This window comes from Gymnoscopelus microlampas (genome assembly GCF_963454915.1).
Source record: "Gymnoscopelus microlampas genome assembly, chromosome: 2".
Taxonomy (NCBI): domain Eukaryota; kingdom Metazoa; phylum Chordata; class Actinopteri; order Myctophiformes; family Myctophidae; genus Gymnoscopelus; species Gymnoscopelus microlampas.
The window spans coordinates 7,485,188-7,505,819 of record NC_139939.1 but is presented as its reverse complement, the minus strand read 5'-3'; the positions used below and the strand labels follow the sequence as shown (position 1 = coordinate 7,505,819).

General features: G+C 40.1%; 2 protein-coding genes across 3 annotated transcripts in view; both read left to right on the top strand.

Annotated features, from left to right (window-relative positions):
* Positions 1 to 1,732: 1,732 nt before the first annotated feature.
* On the top strand, positions 1,733 to 15,273 carry LOC311062558 (uncharacterized protein). 2 transcript variants are annotated; one of them, XM_084081688.1, is made up of 2 exons: positions 1,733 to 1,962; positions 13,937 to 15,273. In XM_084081688.1, the coding sequence occupies exons 1-2, from the start codon at positions 1,785 to 1,787 to the stop codon at positions 14,827 to 14,829; spliced, it is 1,071 nt and encodes a 356-aa protein (XP_083937814.1). In that variant the 5' UTR covers positions 1,733 to 1,784; the 3' UTR covers positions 14,830 to 15,273. The 2 variants fall into 2 exon arrangements, with proteins under 2 accessions (XP_083937814.1, XP_083937815.1); XM_084081689.1 differs by lacking the exon at positions 13,937 to 15,273 and adding an exon at positions 8,512 to 9,747.
* Positions 15,274 to 19,277: 4,004 nt separating this feature from the next.
* Positions 19,278 to 20,632, top strand: part of LOC311038024 (uncharacterized protein) — a 92,369-nt gene continuing 91,014 nt past the window's right edge. Inside the window, exons 1-2 of the mRNA XM_084047319.1 lie at positions 19,278 to 19,322; positions 19,654 to 19,749. Of these exons, the coding sequence (XP_083903445.1) occupies positions 19,281 to 19,322; positions 19,654 to 19,749 (138 nt within the window). The 5' untranslated portion in view covers positions 19,278 to 19,280. The remainder of the gene's footprint in view (positions 19,323 to 19,653; positions 19,750 to 20,632) is intronic.

Genomic DNA, 20,632 nt, shown 5'->3' with positions numbered 1-20,632 from the left:
CCGTCTGTCTGGCCATAGTACAGTTATTAAAAATTATTATTGGTAACAGTCATTGTCAGTAATTTCTCAAACTATTTAAGTTAGTTGTCATGCCCTGTGGAATTTTTCCATACAAAGCAAACAGAAATGTTTTTTTTATGTTCCTATGTTCAATGTCAATAACACAATTAAATCGTTAATCACAATTATTTGAATGACAATTAATCGTCAAGTAAAATGTCAACGTCAAGTATAAAATTATTTTCAACCTGCCCTAATGGAAATATTTTAATTTTTAAGTACCTAATATGACATAAATGGAGGGTCCAATAAGTAAGTAAGTAACAATGTAATTCAGGGGTGCCGTGGATGAAGCAGTTATTTACAGGGGTGACCTGAGCCAAAAAGGTTAGAGAACCACTGTTTTAGAATACTGATGACAGCACACAAGTTTCATCATTGAGATTTCACTTCCTTCTTTTCTTATTCTCACTTCATATGTCTGCTAGAAATAAATGATTTGTGGTTTGTCTGCAAGTTTCTTTCCAAGTTCCCTTTGTTCACCATCAGTGTGCAGTTGATGCTCATGCGACATACAATACAAACTTATACATGAACCTCAGCGTCACTATTCTGGGAATGTTGAAGTCTGCAAACATTTGGCTACGGCTAAAGTAGCAGATCTACAAGCTCACTGTGCATAAATGCGCTGAAAATACACATCCTTGACATGAAAAAGTTTGAGAATCACTGTTGTAATTTATTAATAATGGCCAAAACTGTAATAATATTACAGTTATTAATCCAAGTAGGCCTAACTGAGTTACTACTAGTTACCTAATCTCTCAAGAACAGATTCAGAGCAAGTGAAAAACGCTGGGGCGCTGTTTTTCCTTTTTTTCTAACCTGGGATCCCAGATTGCTAGTTACCCAAAGTGAAATTTTCTTCAGTAAAAGTACAACAACATTACCAGATGGCTTCATCTCCAAAACATCTAACATGTGCTGTCCCTCTAGTCGTTCCTGATCCTATCCATCCATCCCAGAGAGAACCTCAACATTTCAGTCTGTGCTTTTACCTTCATCTCTGCTTCCTGTCTTTTCCTCAGTGCAACTGCACACTGGTTTTTATATATTATATAATTTAACTTGCACTACTTAGTACCTTTATGTTGTTATGAGTTAGAACTGGCAGGCCTTCGAAACATGAATGACCTTATGCCAAACTAGCATTTAACTGAGAAGTAGCTATACTTCAGAATAAATAATGTGAAACAATATATGACAAATGTCAAAGAAAATAATAAAGTCAACTACTTTGGTTTGTTTAATTAAACAACCTCCAGTTTGATTATGGTTGCTCCTAATGATGTATTAATAATAATAATAATAAAACTAATAATAATAACTATTATTATTATTATTATTATTATTATTATTATTATTTTACAACAATACACATCTATCTGGGAAAGGATATTAGCGTACACTTATTACAATAAATGGGATAGAGAAATACACTTTTATATATGGATACAATTATATGATATTAGAATATAAAAACATAAAAAACAAAAATGGTCCAACGTTGGACACCTTGTCATCCCTAAAGATGTATTCCAAGGCAAAAAAATCTCCCCTATGCGGAGGCCTGGATGTCGTCTCCAAATGATGACGTGTAACACGTCAAACTGGCGCGCCTGCCTGCCTCCCGTGTTGTTGTTGTGTTTTATGCGTTAGCAGGAAAGCTAGCTTAAGTAGCTTCATTTGTTCAACGCTGTCACATCGCCCGGTGAGTGTCTAACATGACTCTACTAGACACGGTGAGGTCGTTGATCAACCAGCGGCTCTGCGCGGCCGCTGAGGACATCTTCGTGGTGATGGAGAGGATCCTGACGGACTACGAGCACCACGCGTACTGCTCCGCGCAGCAGCGCACCGTGCTGGACATGGTGCTGAATGCAGACATCAACCACAGAGCAGGTTGGTACACTACAGCAGTGGTTCTTAAACCTTTTCATGTCAAGGACCCCCAAATAGGCTCTATGCACTGCAGCCAAATTGTGAAGACATTCACAGGTGTTACCAATGATACTGATACTCTGGAAACACTCTGTTTTGATTGATTGATTGATTGATGTACTTTATTTAGTTTAGTAAGACATGAGAACAACAGTACATGGAAGTACAAATTCACAATACAAGGTCTACTAAACTGGAAGACTCATAAAAGCACTAAGCTTGTTTCAAATGAGTTCCCCATGCACACAAATCATGATGACATATAAGAGACAGACAGATATACACAACTACTATAGAATGTCATACAATCAGTTTACAGGTTACTGGTATGAAGAGTGAGAAATATGTACAAGTATGTAGGTACCTACATCAAGTGGCTCTAAAATGTGGGTTTAGGGACCCTCATGGTTCCTTAAGGGGTTTCCAAATGGCCCCTTACGAGTGTGTAACTCTGAGAGTGTACACATGGAACCAAATGGACCACTCTGAGTTATGGGGGTTGTGGAAATTGAAAAATCGGAGAACCACTGTGCTACACTAAATGGAACAGAGCCTTCATTAGTATCATTGGTAACACCTGTGAATGTCTTCGCAATATGGCTGCTGTGCAGAGCCTATTGACACTTATTAGCCCGCGGACCCCCATTTGAAAAGATATGCCACGGACCCCCCATAAGAGATGATTTATACAGCTCTAGCAGTCAATTCTCAACCATTTTAATTGAAAGACCCCCAGTTTGGCATACATAAGGCTACGGACCCCTATTTTATGGCATTTCTATCTCTGGGACCTCAATTCCAATTCACATTGTAAAAGCAATGTTCATTTAACTCTGAGAGTGTACACATGGAACCAAATGGACCACTCTCAGAGTTACAGACCCATAAGGGTCCATTTGGTTCCTAACTATCCATCATTTAGCTGGGGACCCCCTGGCCTGGAACTCCCTCAAGGACCCCTGGGTGTCCCTGGACCCCACTTTGAGAACCAATATGCTATAGAGGAGATGGACAGTGGTGGAAAGGAGCTAAGTACATGCACTCAAGTACTGTACTTAAGTGTATTTTTAGGTGTTTTGACTTTGTTGGAGTACTTTTTTCCCCCAGTACCTTCACTTCTACTCCACTGCATCTCAGAGGCAAATATTGCACTTTTTACTCCACTACAATTATTTGAAATTTGTTCTCACCAGTTACTTTGTAGATTTTGATTATTATTATTACAAACCACTTCAGACCTATACATATATATAATTTGGCAATTTGAAAATAGCAGATCTACAAACTCACAACGCGTCGCAAAGCCACACGTTGTGAGCTTGTAGATATGCTATTTTATTATTTTATTTTTTTACATTTTTAAACTTGTGAAATGGGACCTTCTGCATTATGAGTACTTTTGGTACTTATAAGCATATTTTGACGCCAATAGTTTTGTACTTTTACTCAAATAAATGTGTAATACTAAACTTGTACTATTTCTACAATAGGGTATTGATACTTTTACTTTACTTTTAAATTGAATATGTAGACTCTCTGCAGTGACATAAATACATTATGGTATTTACAATCAATCTCAATGCTCAGCCTGGAAGTTACTGGATTGGTTTAAATATGGGGAGTTAAGAATTCAGAATCTCAACAAAAGACACTGATGTCTACATGACAACAAAGAGACACTGGTCTCTACATATTGAAAAGAAAGAGACAGAAGAGAAAGTGGTACAGTCCGCTGGGGCATTAAAGCCACTGTGGCCTCAGGGCATGCCATTTCTTTGATGGGCACAAGGCCAAACTGAGGGGTAACGACGGCCATGGCCTTCATGGCCTCCCTGAAATTCCTGCCCTGGATAGTATCATGGCTATAGAGTGTTTGTTCAGTAACAGGGGTCTCTCTCTCTCTCCAGCTCTTTAACCTATTTTGAGCGCGAACCAGAACCCTTATTTGTATACCTTTTAAGACGGGAACCCTGTTTGTAATTTTTGAATCCATATTTGAAATTTTTCAGAACAATTTAGAAGGCGTTTTTAGAAAGAAAGAGTACCCATTTATCAGCTTAAATTGTATAGTGTTCCAGTTCCAAATTTGTCTGCTCATTTCTTTGTGTCATCACTTCCCATTTCACTTGTTCATCCTATGTGAGTTCTCTATTTTGATTGCATACAATTGGTATCCCGACCTGAAAATGCACGTTCTGTTTGCTGAACACTCTGCAAGCCAAGGTTACTATCAGAATGTAGAGCTATTTAATACTTATTTTATCCTACCTTTTAAAACATGTGAGTTGAGAGTAAGATGTTTACATGGTTACATGGGATTCATGGTTTCTATCTCATATCAGACATCAGTATTTTACACTTTAGTCTGCCTGATGATATTCCAACAGTGTTTGCTCGTGCTAGTTGCTGCTAGCTACATAGTTTAGGTATATGGTATAGACTAGAGAGAAGGTATAACATCCTAGCCTGACACTCAACCTGGATTTTCATTTAGTTTTCACTCCATTATAATATCATTATATAATATCGTCTGATAGCCCTCTCAGTGCAGCTGTTTTCTGAGATTGGGCCGTGGCCAAAGTGGGACACTTTGGCGATTGGTTCATACTGGATAATCCCGATTGTCCCGGGCCGCCGGTTAGATTTTTGTGTGTGTGTGTGTGTGTGTGCGTGCGTGTGTAAACTTGACAAAGATTAACCAAATAATTATAATCTGTGGAATATATCTAAAGCAAGATGATATGATTTTTGCTGTTATAGCGCCACTAGGAGGCCAATTTTTGCAAGGCAAATCTACAGATTTTGTCCAGACATCACGCAAATTTGTACACAGTATCTCTCTAGTCATTAACACTCTGACCGCCGGGCCCGTAGCCTACGGGCTGATAAATCCAACCGTAAAGCGCCGATCCCGTAGCCTACGGGCTGTGGTGCTTTTTCCTTTTTTTTTGAAAAAAAAAAAAAAATCGAATTTCGATACGGACCATTTCATTGTAACACCACCGGAAACAGAATTACTCGGGATAAGTTTTTGCCGATCCCGTCGGCCCTCGTGACGAAACTGAAACCCTATTTTCTCCTTGTAGTTTTTTTCTCCTCGTGATCACTGTTTAACATAAACCGTTACTACAACATGGAGGCACCGTTTGACACGTGGTCTTCACTGCTCGAACCAGGCAGATGTCTGCGATGTAAACAAACAGTGCACAGCTCAATCTTACGGATTTTAACAAGGTCTATGGCGACGTGAAAAAAACAAAAAACAACAATAAAACGTTGGCACTGGTGAGTAAATTATGAGATTAACCTCTGGCGGTCAATGTGTTAAACAAAACAAGTCGTTCAGATTTTTCATATAATCCTGATTGGCTAAAAATGGCTTCTAAAGTTTGCAGGAGTACTCTGTTTTGAGCAAAATGTCACAAACACAGCGTGCAATTTCCATATACATTTGCACACATATTCCCACTAGGACAAGGAAGAAATGCCACCTAAATGTTTTCAGATCAGCCTCATGGCATGTGTTTTTCACCTATAACTGCACCGTTCTGTGTAACACTTTGTATGAGCACTCCCCAGAGGCCAAGGAAAAACCTTTGCCCTGCATTTTTCACCTCTGCCTTTTATAGCACCACGACTTATGTAAATCACATAATGTTTAAATATTTCTCCTTCAGATTTGATCCAAATTTCACACGTATGAGTACACATAATCTCTATTGTCATGTGATCAAGATTGGATCTGTTTGATTTTTCATATTCCATCCATCTAAAGTTTGCAGGAGTGGCCCTTTTTGACCAAAATGCTGCAAATCATGAACGCAGCGTCCGATTGCAGTGAAACTTTGCACGCACATTCGCACTACGTTGAGAAAGTTCATTAAGGACCTGAACCTGACCCACGACGACAAAAAATATATAATGTTGCTGTCGGGCAGAAACCAGCTATCTTTGTTTTTCAACTTTTTAATTTATTTTTAATAAATCAGTGCTATTGAACACCCTTTAGGTCTGTGTGTGGGTTTTACAAATATTGAACCAATGAAAAGTATTAAAAAGCGCTTCTGACTAAACCTCCTAAATCTATTGGATCCTCAAACTGTGAGTCAAACCAGAAACCACCTAACTCCAACTTGTCCGAATGACGAAGTCAGACGGAAAAAATACCTATCTCCACATTAATGGTCAAAAACCTCCTAACTCCACTTGAGCTGTATTTGGGTAAAGTGATGATAATATAAGGACACATACAGGTATCTGACAATATATAATAACATAAATAATAATAATATAAAAGTCAACATACCAACTTTGATGAGGCAGTGCTGTGTTGTTCTAAAAACATGTTTTTTTTCTTCATTTCCTGAAAAGTTATATTTTGGACATTCTGCCCGACAGCAGAGATATAGAGTGTAAAGTAGCAGAATTGCCGGGAGGACTGAGCTAAATTAACAGATACATTGATCCAAACTATTATCTATTGTTGATTATCAACAAAACCCTGCCCCAAAACCCAGACACACACACACACACACACATACACACACACACACACACACACACAAGCACTCATAATAATCAGATCTACAAGCTCACACCTTGTAGATCTGCTATTTTTGTCTAATCATTCCCTTAGTATATGGATGCTGGGGTGCAAGTGGTTACATTATTTTGATTAACCCATTTAGACCTGAGGCCGATTCTAAAAACGCCTTCTGAATCCTGACCTAAGTTTTATGAAAAAAAATGTATGTTGCTTTATATTGTACATAGCAACAGGAACCCCAAAAGGGGTTCCCGTCCTGAAAGGTATTGTTACAAAAAGGGGTCCCCGCCCAAAATGGGTTAACACGATATTATAATATCGTTAATTGCAAATATTGTTGCCACAATAATCGTGTGACATGACAGTCACATTTTCACGTTGATCTACATGCATCGATTGGCGAATGGTTCAGCACCACCGTCGATGGACAAAGACAGGCCAGCAGTGAAAATCTTGCCAAATAGGCTGCAAATGTTCTCTGTAAACTCTAAACATTAAAAAGATAGAGTTGATAAATACGGCGGCTTACAACATTACCAGGCTTCTGAGTTCTGATTGATTCCAGGAGGAAATAGAGAGAAGAGAGATGGGAAAATATGAGGGAGGGAGGGAGAGAGAGAGGAGCTACCACAATACTGATTTTACCCCCTTATTTTCGTTTTTTTTTTTTTACATGTGTTGACCCACGCCGGCCTGTACCTGCGATTATTACCAGTTTTTTTTAACCACTTGAACCCTAGCATCCCTATTCTAATGGGAACAACGCGTTGTGAGCTTGAACCCATTTAGACCTGAGGCTGATTCTAAAAACACCTTCTAAATCCTAACCTACGTTTTCTTCAAAAACTTGAATCTTGAAACTACAGTATATGCCGTCCTTTGGGTTAATATGCACTCTACAGCATAGTTAATTTTTTTGGAGAGGAGCTCTGCTGCTTTCATCCTGCTGGCGTGTAGTGTGGTGTGTTTGGCAACCGAAAATAAGCTTCATATCAGAGTAGCTTTAAAGGAGACATCCGGGCATTTTAAGTGTTTTCTTTGAGTTGCCAACCTGGCAACTCGGTGTTGCCAGGGAGAGAAACAAGCAACCAGCATTAGCTCGTTCTGCATTAGCATTAGCTTGTCGGGAACTTTCAGCGCCTCTTAGGGTCTCATGAGACTCCACAATGAGTACTAGGAGAAAAAAAACAGACTTTGCATTTGTTAAAATAGGCGAATTTCTGCTTTCCACGGGCTCCCATTATGCCAACGGAGGGGGTCGTTAGACGGCACGAAGGGGACTCTATGGGAATAACTTAACGACCCTTTCAATGTTGGTGAGTGATAAGCGACACATCAAAGAAAACACTTAAAATGCCCGGATGTCTCCTTTAAGTGTTAATAGTTTGTGTTGGTACCGTTGCACTTGTATCATGAGAGAGAGAGAGAGAGAGAGAGAGAGAGAGAGAGAGAGAGAGAGAGAGAGAGAGAGAGAGAGAGAGAGAGAGAGAGAGAGAGAGAGAGAGAGAGAGAGAGAGAGAGAGAGAGAGAGAGAGAGAGAGAGAGAGAGAGAGAGAGAGAGAGAGAGAGAGAGAGAGAAAATAAATATAAGGTCATTTGAATATTAATGTGCATCCCTATTCGGTTGTGTAGTTACCTTGCCTTGATGTAACTCAAAATATTGGCGAGATATCTTGCTCTGTTGATTCGAAATTGACGAATTTTTACTTTTTACGAAAAATGACTTGTTAATTACTAAAAAACAGTGCCATACTCTGGGTTTTCTGATGTTATATATTGTCAGCATCTGCTTTGTTTGGGTTCCTTCATGTGCTAAAGTGACTTTGAGAGCCGTTTCACTGTGTTAAGTCAATCAGTATACTATTGTATCACATCATTGACAGGTAACTAAATGGCCAAAAGCTCTACCAAGTGTCTTTGAGCTTTAATACTTATAATAGTTAATCATTTAATCTGTTGCCTAGGGTTCCTGCACCTCCCTGTGTGTACAGAGGAGCTTTCCACTGAACAGCAGGAGAGGATCTCCAGTCTGGAGGAACCAGAGCCTCCACACATTATAGAAGAACAGAAGGACATTCTTCAGAGACCAGAGGAGGATGCTGAGTTCACATTACTAACAGTAAAACTTGAAGAAGATGATGAAAACGGCGAGACGGAACCTCTAGCCAGCACCTCAGCGGATCACATGAAAACACAAGCTGATGTAGAGGACTGGGGAACATCACAACCAACTAGGGACGACCAGCTACTCTCTCCGCACTGTTCTGAATCTGATACCGAAGACAGTGATGAGTGGGAGGAGACCACGGAAGGTCAGTCAGCTTTAAACACTCTGAAATCACACAAGACACTCCATGTGGAAGGACAACGATTGACTTTGAACAACGAGCTGTGCCAGGACTTGCAATCATCAAAACAAACTCTGTTCATGACGAGTCACAGAAGGAACGATGACCTTAGTTGTACAGTTTGTGGCGAACACTTTTCTTGCACAAGTTATCTGGAACAACACATGAGGTCTCATATAAGAGAGAACACTTTCACTTGTACAGTTTGTAGAAAAAGCTTCAGTCAGAAATCTATTTTGATTAACCACATGACGGTTCATAGTGGGGACAAACCCTTTACTTGTACAGTTTGTGAACAAAGTTTCAAAAAGAAATATGATCTGAAGGTACACATGAGGATCCATACAGGGGAAAGACCCTTTACTTGCACGGTTTGTGAAAGAACCTTCAATCGACGTCAACATCTGAAGGGCCACATGAAGACTCACACGTGAAAAGTTTGTAGCAAGCGCTTTATCCAACTGTCACTCTCAGGGAACATGTGTTCATAGTATACAGGACAGAAAGCTGTCAGTTGATCAGTAACTTTATTCTCCTTCAAAGAAGCAACCTGAGGCTCCTGAGCACACAGCATCTCATCTAATAGACATCATTCATTGTAATACAGTGACAAGTCCTAAAAACTGTAGCATCCTGTGCTAGTGTCCTAGTATCTGTCTGTAGCCTGTAGTGTTTTATAGTTGTGTTATAAAGTCATTATTTGTTATGGGAACGTATTTGGGGAGATTTACGTTGTGTTGTTTTCTGTTATATGACTTCTGTTGTATGTGGGTTTTGGGATAACACCTTGACTGATAGGGGTAGTTTTAGGCCTGTCACAATTATTTGTTATCGCAATAATGTTGTTGCATAATCATCATAATCTTTACCATGTTAAAAATGTTCATATATTTTCAAACATTTTCAATAATAGTGGAAATAGCAGATCTACAAGCTCAAAACACTTGTAGATCTGCTATTTCCACTATTCACATTAATTATTTGTATATAGTTATTAAATTGTCATATCTGCCCTGTGCACCTTTTTGTTTACGAAGCCTAAAAGCCAAATGTAAATATAATTTTTATTCATAAGGTTATGACAATTCCTCGTAAAGTAAAATTTCACAATCGTGACAGCCCTAGTTGCAGTGTCCCTTTACACCATTGAGTTGGTTTGGTTTGATGCTTGTTGTGTTACGAATAAAAGTGTTTCTATTGTAAGTCATTGTCATGGCTCTTCCTTCAAAGGAAATCCACTATTAACCATATAGCAGCAATACTAAATGTCTTAGTCATAAGCGATCTACAAGCTGACAACATTTTGCGTTGTGAGCTCGTAGATCATCTATGTTCACCGAATGTTTGCCCCCAGATTAGTGACGCTATTCATGTTGTTAAAACACTAAAGCATGAGGGCACGGTGGTGCAGTCGGTAGCGCTGTCGCCTCACAGCTAGAAGGTCCTGGGTTCAATTCCCGCCGGGGGCGCTGTGGGTGCTGGGGGCGTGTCTCCTCCTCCGCGTCATCAGCGCCCATACCCTAGGTGGGGTTGGCGAAAGGGCCCACTCTGTGTGGAGTTTGCATGTTCTCCCCGTGTCTCTTAGGGTAGTTGATACCCTCACAAAAACATGTAGTAATCCTGGTCACTAAACTCCTCCCCCATGACAGCCGGGGCGCCTGATGGAGGGGAAGGGAACTGGTTGGAATAACGTGTTCCTTCCACGCGCTACGTCCAACCAGGGAAACTCCCTCCTGTCAGGTGACAAGAAGGTCAGTTGGCTCTCATGCATTGAAGGAGGCATGAGCTCGACCCTGGCCTCCCTAGGCTGGTGAGGGGAGTGTAGTGCCTAGGATCACTTAGAAAATTGGCACCGGGTGAAAAATAAGGGTTACAAAATCGTGGGATAAAAAAAAAAAAAAAAAAAAAAAACATAAAGCAGGAATCACACAATCTGGTTATGTCAACATGACAGAATTTGATTTGGGCAGCAGTGGCCTAAAGGTTAGAGGAGCGAGTTTGTGACCGAAAGGTTCAATACCCCGGACCGGCAGGAAACATCTGGGCGGGGAAGTGAATGGCCACCACTTACCCCTCCCCCAAAACTGATGACGTGCCCTTGAGCAAAGCACTGAACCCCCAAGCTGCTCAAGGGCCAACAGTATGAGACTGTGGTTGTACTGAGCTGTTCCCAGGTTTTAATGTGTGTATGTGTGAATGTGAAGCAGGGCATTTCTGTAAAAGTGTACTCGTGCTCAACGAACCTCCCCATGGTAAATAAAGGTTAAATAATGATAATAAAATAAAATACAACATATATAATATATTCCTTTGTGGCCACCTCACTAATGATGTAGCTTTGAATGTGATGTCTTTCCATCAATCCTGTATCTACAGCACTTTTATTTGCCCAATGAAGGTCTTATCTTAAGTTAAGTTTTGAATATGCAGATGCATTATTTGCCACATGTTTGCAAACCACAAGTTTGAGTCAAGTCCAGCAGCTGTTTGTTGGCTAGTAGTAAATTACTGTAAGTTACTGTAGCATTATTGTGGACACACACAGGCAACGATTTCTCCCTACAGGCCGCACTCTTCAGGTGCCATTCTTCTCAGCACACATCAGCAATATTGTCCGTGGTGTGTCTCTCGAGAACTGACTGCTTGTAACACAACACTCTTCATTTCCTAATGCTCATCAATGAAGTGACAAGTCGTGAGGGAGGTACAGGCGCCTGTGGTAATGGCTACTTGGGCTGTGTTGTTTAAAGCAGGGGTCTTCACTGTTTGTCAGGCCAGGGACCCCTCAGCTGAGAGAGAGCGCGAGAGAGATTTTATTGTATATAACTGTGTTACCGATTAACTTTTCACTGGTTTCATAGATGGCTTCATAGACTTGTTTGACAGCACCATCATCAGTGTTTTTGTTTTGTTTTGTTGAATACACATGGTTTAAAGAATTGCAAACATACTCATGCATTCAGTATGCATTATTTTGAGACGTGAGGCGATTGTTTTTCAAGACAGACCACTCTACTCTGGTTCCACGTACGATATATTGGTTCCAGAAATCCCCTCCTCTCTACGATGCTTATACAGGGCCTAAAGTATAAGCATAGCATTGCCTACTGTGCACAGTAGCCAGTAGGCAGCATATCCTCAGCCTCAATGTTGGGAAGTAGGGCTGACGTTTTATGTCTGCGGCTTCTCTCACACTTGTAGACTTGAATACATATTGTCACGCTTGTTTGGGTGTGTGATGGATGAGGCCGTGGAGGAAGGGTAGTTTAATTTTGTAGCACCCAATGACTTCCGATTGAAACCCACCAAAAAAAGCATTGCTCATAATGCTGATGTTTTATGAGCGACTGTTCTCGACAAACCTGGCCACAGCTGGATGTCTGATCAATGCATTTCAATGAGAATGCATGCGGGGGATTTTTTTTTACCTGGGAGTGAAATAAAGTGGTGTCTGCGCACTTATGCTTGCACGTCTGGTGGGTTTCAAATGTTATAATCACACTATGATGTATTATTACAGTGATTATAATGCATAATAACAATGTATTACAACTATGATAATTCAATTAAATTATGATCCTGGACATAATAAAAAATAAGTATGGATATTATAAAAGGTTTTATATTGTGTACTTATGATTGTGTTTAGAGAACTTATGAGTGCGTGCTTATACTGTAACTGTAATTATACAGTGTTATAAGCAGATTACAATGATTTTATACATGACCTTATAAGTCTTTATAAAATGCTTCATAATCTATAATTGTTATAAAGCATTATTCGTATTTATAGGTTCTCATAACTGTAAATATACAGTGCTGTAAGTACATTATGATGTGTTATAAGTATGTTTATGATTATGAAGCATTATAGGCATGTAATGCATCATGAGATTTATTATTATTATTTGTTTTAATCTTAGATCCCTGTGAACTGAACTGTGGCTCAAAAATCAATGTCTGAACTGAGCCGTGGATTTGGAGAATCAGTATTACCTTCTCATGATGTAACTCCAAATATTGGGGAGGAATATTGGGGACATATTGCTCCATTGAACAGAAATTGCTATTCCAAAAACAGTCTCCTCACTGACGTACTGTACATTGCACAGAGAAACAGCAAATAATAGAATAGCTCTTTTAGCACATAAACAAAGCCAAAAACCCAGTATGACTTTCCTTTTTTTTCTCTTTTAAAAATGAATTACAACAAAATACTTCATTATGAAGTTGACTTTTCTTTTTCTTTAAAAACAATGCCCTACTGGGTTTTGTGATAATATTATATATTATGTTATATTGGCAGTATCTGCTTTGTTTACATAGGTTGATGTGCTAAAAAGATTGCCTTTCAGAGCTATTGTACTCTGAAAATCTGCAAAACGGTTTATCAAAACACTGACGTCACCAAACATTAAGGGTGTGCGACTGTGCGGAGATATTTGGTTAACCTATTAAACTGGGCTGCCCCTACTAAACGTTTACAAAGCAATATTTGTTTACTCTTTTGAATATATAAATGTTTTACACATATAAATTTTGCAGCCACATTACTGCCATGTCTTAATAAAATGTTGCTTTTAACAAGCAAAATAAGCAAATACATGCCAATTAAGTATTAATAAAGGTGCAGTGAGTGAACCTAGTCTACTCTAGCTACAGACACTGTCAGGAAAAAAAATAGTTAAGTTTGTGGGTACATTTTTGATGGGTAAGCATTGCGATGGAGAAATCACACCCGATATAAACAACTGGATGTGAATCGCTCTACGTGTCAATCACAAGTTAACTGTTTGGCCAGAGCTCTTTAATTGATCCCTTAAAACTTCAAAGGGGTTGTGCATTGAGTTGATTGATTGGGCCATAAAAGTGTCAACCTCGTTAGTGCTCTCAATAATCATTGAATGCATCAGAGACAGCAATCACTTTGATACCTGTCAGATAGGGGATGGGGGAGTGTGTGTGTACAAACACAGATCTGCAAAGTTACCTAGTATCCCTTTAATACTTATAATAGTTGATCATTTCATCTTTTGCCTAGGGTTCCTGCACCTCCCTGTGTGTACAGAGGAGCTTTCCACTGAACAGCAGGAGAGGAACTCCAGGCTGGTCCAGGAGGAACCAGAGCCTCCACACATTAAAGAAGAACAGAAGGACATTCTTCAGAGACCAGAGGAGACGGCTGGGTCAACGTTCACATTACTAGCAGTGAAAACTGAAGATGATGATGATAACAGAGAGACAGAACCTGTAGCCAGCACCTCAGTGGATCACATGAAAACACAAGCTGATGTAGAGGACTGTGGAACATCACAACCAACTAGGGACGACAAGCTACTCTCGCCACACTGTTCTGAATCTGATACTGAAGACAGTGATGAGTGGGAGGAGACCAGGGAAGGTCAGTCAGCTTTAAACACTCTGAAATCACACAAGACACAACATGTGGAAGGACAAAGATTGACTTTGAGTGACAAGATGTCCCAGGACATGAAATCATCAAAACAAACTCTGTTCATGAGGAGCTGTCTGAAACAACACATGAGGTCTCACACAGGAAGAAAAACCTTTACTTGTAAAGATTGTGGCAAAGGCTATCGTCAAAGGGGTGGTCTGAAGCAACACATGCGGACTCATACTGGAGAAAAACCCTTTAGTTGTACAATTTGTAAAGGACGCTTCAGTTCATGTGGTACTCTGAAGAACCACATGTTGATTCATTCAGGGGTAAAACCCTATGCTTGTACAGCTTGCAAACAAAGATTCATTAGAAAGTATGATCTTAAGATGCACATGAGGATTCATACAGGGGAAAAGCCCTTTACCTGTACAGTTTGTAAAAGAAGCTTTATTCAAGGTCAACATCTGAAGGGCCACATGAAGACGCATACGGGTGAAAATAAACGAAAGAGCAGAGGGGGGTATTCTGAATGATGACACTGCACGACGGGTATTCTATCACTCGTTTGCAAGTGACATCACTGTGGGTGAATTCACTTTGTCATACTGCCTGACTGCTATGGAGCCTGCTGCCTGCAGCGGATACAAGAAGAGTGGGCACTAAGGAAGAGTGGGCACCTCGGTGCAAAATTGGCTATTTTGTATGTATTTGAAAAATGGTCTTAAGTAATGTAAAGAATACATGATGTGAACATGCACGGTACATCATTATCAGACTTAAATGAGTAGTTTACCCAAAAAAAATGTTTCTATCAATTGCACACCCCATGAAGCCTTGAATGAATGGAGATTTTTTTGTTTTTGTTGCATTCCTAAGTCAATAATTTGATGACCGGCGGAAAGATGCTAATGTCTACGGTAGGAGACTCAAAGAGTCTCCGTTGAGTCTCCTATTGACTGATGACCCGGTCATCAAATGACTAGCATGACATTCTAGAAGATTCTATCTTTCCAACTCTGGAAACAGTTTGAGGAAGGCCCCCTCTTGCCGCAATATGACAATACCCTTGAGCACAAAGTAAGGTTCGTACTCAAATGGTTTATTGTGATCAGTGTAGAAGAACTTGACAGTCAACCCAATCAATCACCTTTGGGATGCATTGTAACGTCTGGAGCATGGACTGTGAACCAGGCCTCATCACCCAACATCATAACTGGACCTCTTGTGGCTAGGGCTGTCACGATCATGACATTTCACTTGACTTTTAATTGCCATTAAAATATTTGTGATTAACAATTTAATTGTGTTATTGACAACATGGGAACATACAAATAAATCTGTTTGCCTTTTAGGCTGTGTAAACAGAACAGGGCATGACAAATAACTTAAAAATGTATACAAAGAAATGACTGACAATGACCCACTACAAAACTCGGACTCCAGTGGCAAATCAGAATCGGAAGAATTTGCATAATATTATGTTCTAAGTAAACTGCGATTTGTTTGAGGAATATAACAAGTGCAATGTCAGCTGCCTCAGCTGGTGTCATTGACTTGGCAGAGAAGCCCCCAGTACATCAGACATGGCATGGAGGATGCAGTTGAAGGGCTTAGTATCAGTACTAAACAGCTAGTGATCCTGGTGATCCAGACATAGGCCCAGCAGTGAGCAGGACCTCAAGGTGAACTGTGGTCAGTATCAGCCAACACTCAATGAGGAGAAAACGGAATCAAGTTGTTCAATGAGATGAACGTAAAAAACAACTTATGATAGCTGAATGCAACATGGCAATGTTGACTTAAAAATAAATAAGACATACAGTATTATAGATATTTGCAGTATGGCCCAATGTTTTCTGCAAGACACTTGATTATCTATCTGTCTGTCTGTCTGTCTTTTATGTTGAAGTTGTAGAAGGACACAAACCACGTGACTTCACCACGTGATCAAGTAAACAGAAATGTCACGCGGCTTCAGTTTTTTTATTCAGAAACAAAAAATGGAGCTGTGTTGACTTTTGGGAATCGGACTGAATTAAAAAGGCAAAATTTAGCAAATATTGTATTTTGTGTTACAAATAAAAAAAAGATCGAAGGACTGAAAAAAGGGGGCATTTTGTGATTTTTTTTATTTGTGTTTTTTCAAATTGAGCATAGAAATTATATAAGATCCCCAGACCCCTGTGGTCCAGTTCCAAGTTTGTCAGATTTGAAAATGTATACAAAAATATAACTTCCCCCTCCTTGATAACACAGACATAGGAGCAACCAAATGCCTGTTAAGTCTGGTAGAGGAGGAATAAAGGTTTGGGTGTGTTTCTCATAGTTCAGGCTAGGCCCCATCATGGTTCCAGTGAAGGGAAATATTAACTCTAGCCTACACAGACATTCTAAAATATTCTGTTTCCAACCCTTATGACATTAAAGTACGGTTCATACATAAATGTATGTTGGGATCAGTGTGGAACAGTGGTTCTCATCCTTGAGGGGGTTCCAGGAGGTCCCCGGCCAAAGCATCAAAATCAGTTCAACCACTTTAACTCTATATACATTGGATATTTTCAGAATAATCTATCCATCACAAATTATTTTGAGATGGGGTTCTGTGGCCAAATACAGGCTAGGCTGGACAGTTAAGCAAACCTACCCTTTTTTCGCAATGTTCTCGATCGATCTAAAATATATTTTCGAATGGCCTGAGTAAGCATGAGGCATGCAGGCCTAAGGCTTTAACTCCGTGGCTGCATGCAGTTTAATTGGTGCATCCAAAATGTCATTCTTTGTAACAACATGGGGAGCGATTTTAATTCTGCCTTCGGGTAGAGAGGGCATTTGTGTTTCTTTCACCATAGCAGCCTAAATGCTGCTTTCATGGTCTGGAGAGGGCACTCTTTACAGACAGGAAAATGGCAGGGGCTTGAGCCCCCTTTGATATCTTTGTGTGCACTGCCTATATATGTAGCCTATTGTATTGTAAGAATAGCGGCAGATTCTAACTTATTAAGATCTTTAAATTTGCATCATATCCTCTGTTCGTTAGAGAATTCCAAACCCCTGAATTTGGGGGTTGCAACTTTTGCCTGCGCCTAGAAACGCCCCTGATATCAGCAGGTATAAAGCTGTGTGGACTTTTGTCTAGAATCATTCCTTACAGCAGGTTAATGATTACAGAGTCATTAGTTTATAGGAATCACTTTTATGTGCATGTTGACACTGGAGGACTGAAGATTATGTCTGCACTCAACACACCTTTCGGGCAGGTAAGCCCTGTCTCTGCATGAGAGAAAAGTTACTATATTGCTCAAACCTTGTCATGGAAATAATTTAAGCAATACAGAAATGTTATTATCATGGTGTACCACAGATAGATGGTAAGGCAGTGTTTTATTGTTTTATCTTTGAGTATGTTTTAATGTGTTATGTTTGTTATTGTCAGGTCTGCCCCATTCCTTCCTTGTGTTGTTGAAATGTGAAGTGTGAACAGGAGAAGCATGTGAGTATATTTATTCGTATGTGTAAATGTTAATGAAACAAGAAATGACATAGTCATAATATAGCAGGTATGCGGCAGGCTTTTTTTGCCCCAATCTGCAGCACAAAATGTAAAAGTTGTCTTTAAAATAAAATCTCAGCCATTCCAAGAGAGAGAGAGAGAGAGAGAGAGAGAGAGAGAGAGAGAGAGAGAGAGAGAGAGAGAGAGCTGGCTTCATAGAGCAGCGCAAGTTGCTTAACATTCCATTCTGGTATGCCTCTTCTTAGAGCAGGTTTACAACCTGCTAATAATTTCTGCATCTGATTAGGTGTGACATTTTGTATTACACCCCATCCGCACTGGCAACGAGTGAGCGTTCTGACGGCGATATCTCGCGGAAAACTGTCCTGATATGGAGCGTCGGCCATGGCGTTGTGACGTAGCCTGAACCAATCAGATGAACTATTAAATGAATAAATAATAGGAGCGGAAATGTGGAAAGGAATAAGCTAAAGTGCGGCACACACGCAAGCACACACACACACACACACACACACACACACACACACACACACACACACACTCACTCTCTCTCTCTCTCTCTCTCTCTCTCTCTCTCTCTCTCTCTCTCTCTCTCTCTCTCTCTCTCTCTCTCTCTCTCCTTCAGATATTCTTTTCTCGGGAGCGTATCTATGTTCCCCGGGTTCTATGTTCCCCGCTTACCTAACCCTAACCCTAACCTTAGAGGGGGAACATAGGGATGACCCCCTTTTCTCCATGCTAATGCTGCACATGATAGTCTACACATCATGCACAAACACAACACTTAAATATGAGTCTTCTTAAACAACCTCTATGGCATCACTATGTTTCACTGTTTGACTGAAATAAACGTGGCCTAAATGGAGTGAGGGTCTCACTCACTGTATGAAAAGATACATAGTGCACGCACATGATCCACTCAATTCCGACAAACAGTTAATTAAATAAAGCTATAGATGCATAGAATAATATGCAGGTATAGAATAGTACAGAATAGAAGAAAAATAGACAATTCATCAATGTGGATGGATTGGCCACATCATTATCTTTATGGTTAACATTGTTGTGCAAAGGCATTTATTCCTGAAATACTGAATGAAGCGCCAGGATGCACAAACTTACATTTATGAATGGAATCCTGACCGTGTCCCTTTTTTTGCTCGTACAGCCTGTGATTCAGCATTATGAAAATGTGTGTGTGTGTGTGTGTGTGAAAAGTGAAAAACGGCCTAAATTAGGTAAAAAAAATCCGGTGCGCGACCGTTGGCCGCGCAATTTACGGGCCTCTCTATCTGAGATTCCCAGGGTGAATTAGGGGCCTAGCACGTCCCTGAGTGTGAGTGAGCGAATGAGTGAGATTTTGGGTATTGGAATGCTGTCTTCTTTTCCAGTGAGTGGAGGAACACCATCTGAAGTGCTGGTCACCTGGCAAGGAGACCAATGGCGTCCTCTTCAGGAGAACACAACACCATGAGTGAAGTTCCCAGCTATGCAGAGGCTGAAGTGATGAGGGTGAGAGATGAAGATGAAACATTGGTTTGATAACAATCACACTCATTTGAATGAATACAAAATGTATCAGTGTTCTGTGTGAAGCAGCTTCTAATGGCGGCAGGAAACCATTAAGAGGTTCATTGAAAGCAAGGAGGCTTCTAGATTTACTTAATCCGTTGTAGTATTTAAGAAGCAAATATGCAAACAATGTGCTTCATTCCCATCCATTTTGCACTTTTTTGTGAATCTAAACCTTAAGCTACAATACGTCTTTCTTTCTTTCTTTCTTTCTTTCTTTCTTTCTTTCTTTCTTTCTTTCTTTCTTTCTTCCTCTCATACTACATTATAGCTGGAACAGGAGTTAGGCAGTGTGAAGGCGGAGCTGGAGATTACCAACATACAGCTGCACCACAAAGACAAGAAACTCATGGAAATGAGGAAACTGGTGAGAGATATCTACACACACACACACACACACACACACACACACACACACACACACACACACACACACACACACACACACACACACACACACACGTATGCCTTCACCATCCAGTTGCAGTTTACGTCCATATCTGTCCAGACTCATATATGTATTGAAGAATTTGAAAGAATAAAATATATATATATATATTTTTTTTTTTACTTTTTTGGCAAAATATTAATTGTCAGTGTCACTTGACTATATTGACATGTATGAAACATGTTTTGTGAGGTCACAGTGACCTTGATCTTGGACCATCAAATGGGTTTGTGCCAGTTATCACCTTCTCAACAATGGGGCCTTCACTTCTCTTCCTCCCTCCAAATAGGAGCGAAATCAACAATCGTTTAAAGAGGTTGTGAGTGCAAAGCTGAAAGCAGAGGAAGATGAGAAGAGCAGGATATTATCAGAGAAGGAGGCCCTTATTGAAACACTGAGAGCAGAGGAGGAGGAGAAGAGAAGGATACTATCAGAGATGGAGGCCTTGACTGGAAAGCTGAAAGCAGAGGAGGTGGAGAAGAGAAAGATACTGTCAGAGAAGAATGCCGTGGTTGAAAAGCTGAAAGCAGAGGGGAAGGAGAAGAGGAAGATACTGTCAGAGAAGAATGCTGTGGTTGAGAGGCTGAAAGCAGAGGGGAAGGAGAGGTTGAGGATACTTGCTGACAAGCAACAGGTAAATAAAGACACGACGCAAGCAGCATTTCTAGGTTTATCAAACACTGTTTAGTTAAATGATACTTCAAGAGATTTTATGAAACTATAGTTTGGGCCGATATGCCCATATGGAGATCTCTGTATCTGTCAGTCAGTGTCCCTTTTAGGCCCATATACGTGTATGGAG

Excerpts from the sequence above, each read along its gene's own strand:
- LOC311062558 (XM_084081688.1), top strand. The coding sequence starts at position 1,785 with ATGACTCTACTAGACACGGTGAGGTCGTTGATCAACCAGCGGCTCTGC. Across the intron at positions 1,963-13,936 it reads AGACATCAACCACAGAGCAG|GGTTCCTGCACCTCCCTGTG; the intron begins GTTGGTACACTA and ends TCTTTTGCCTAG.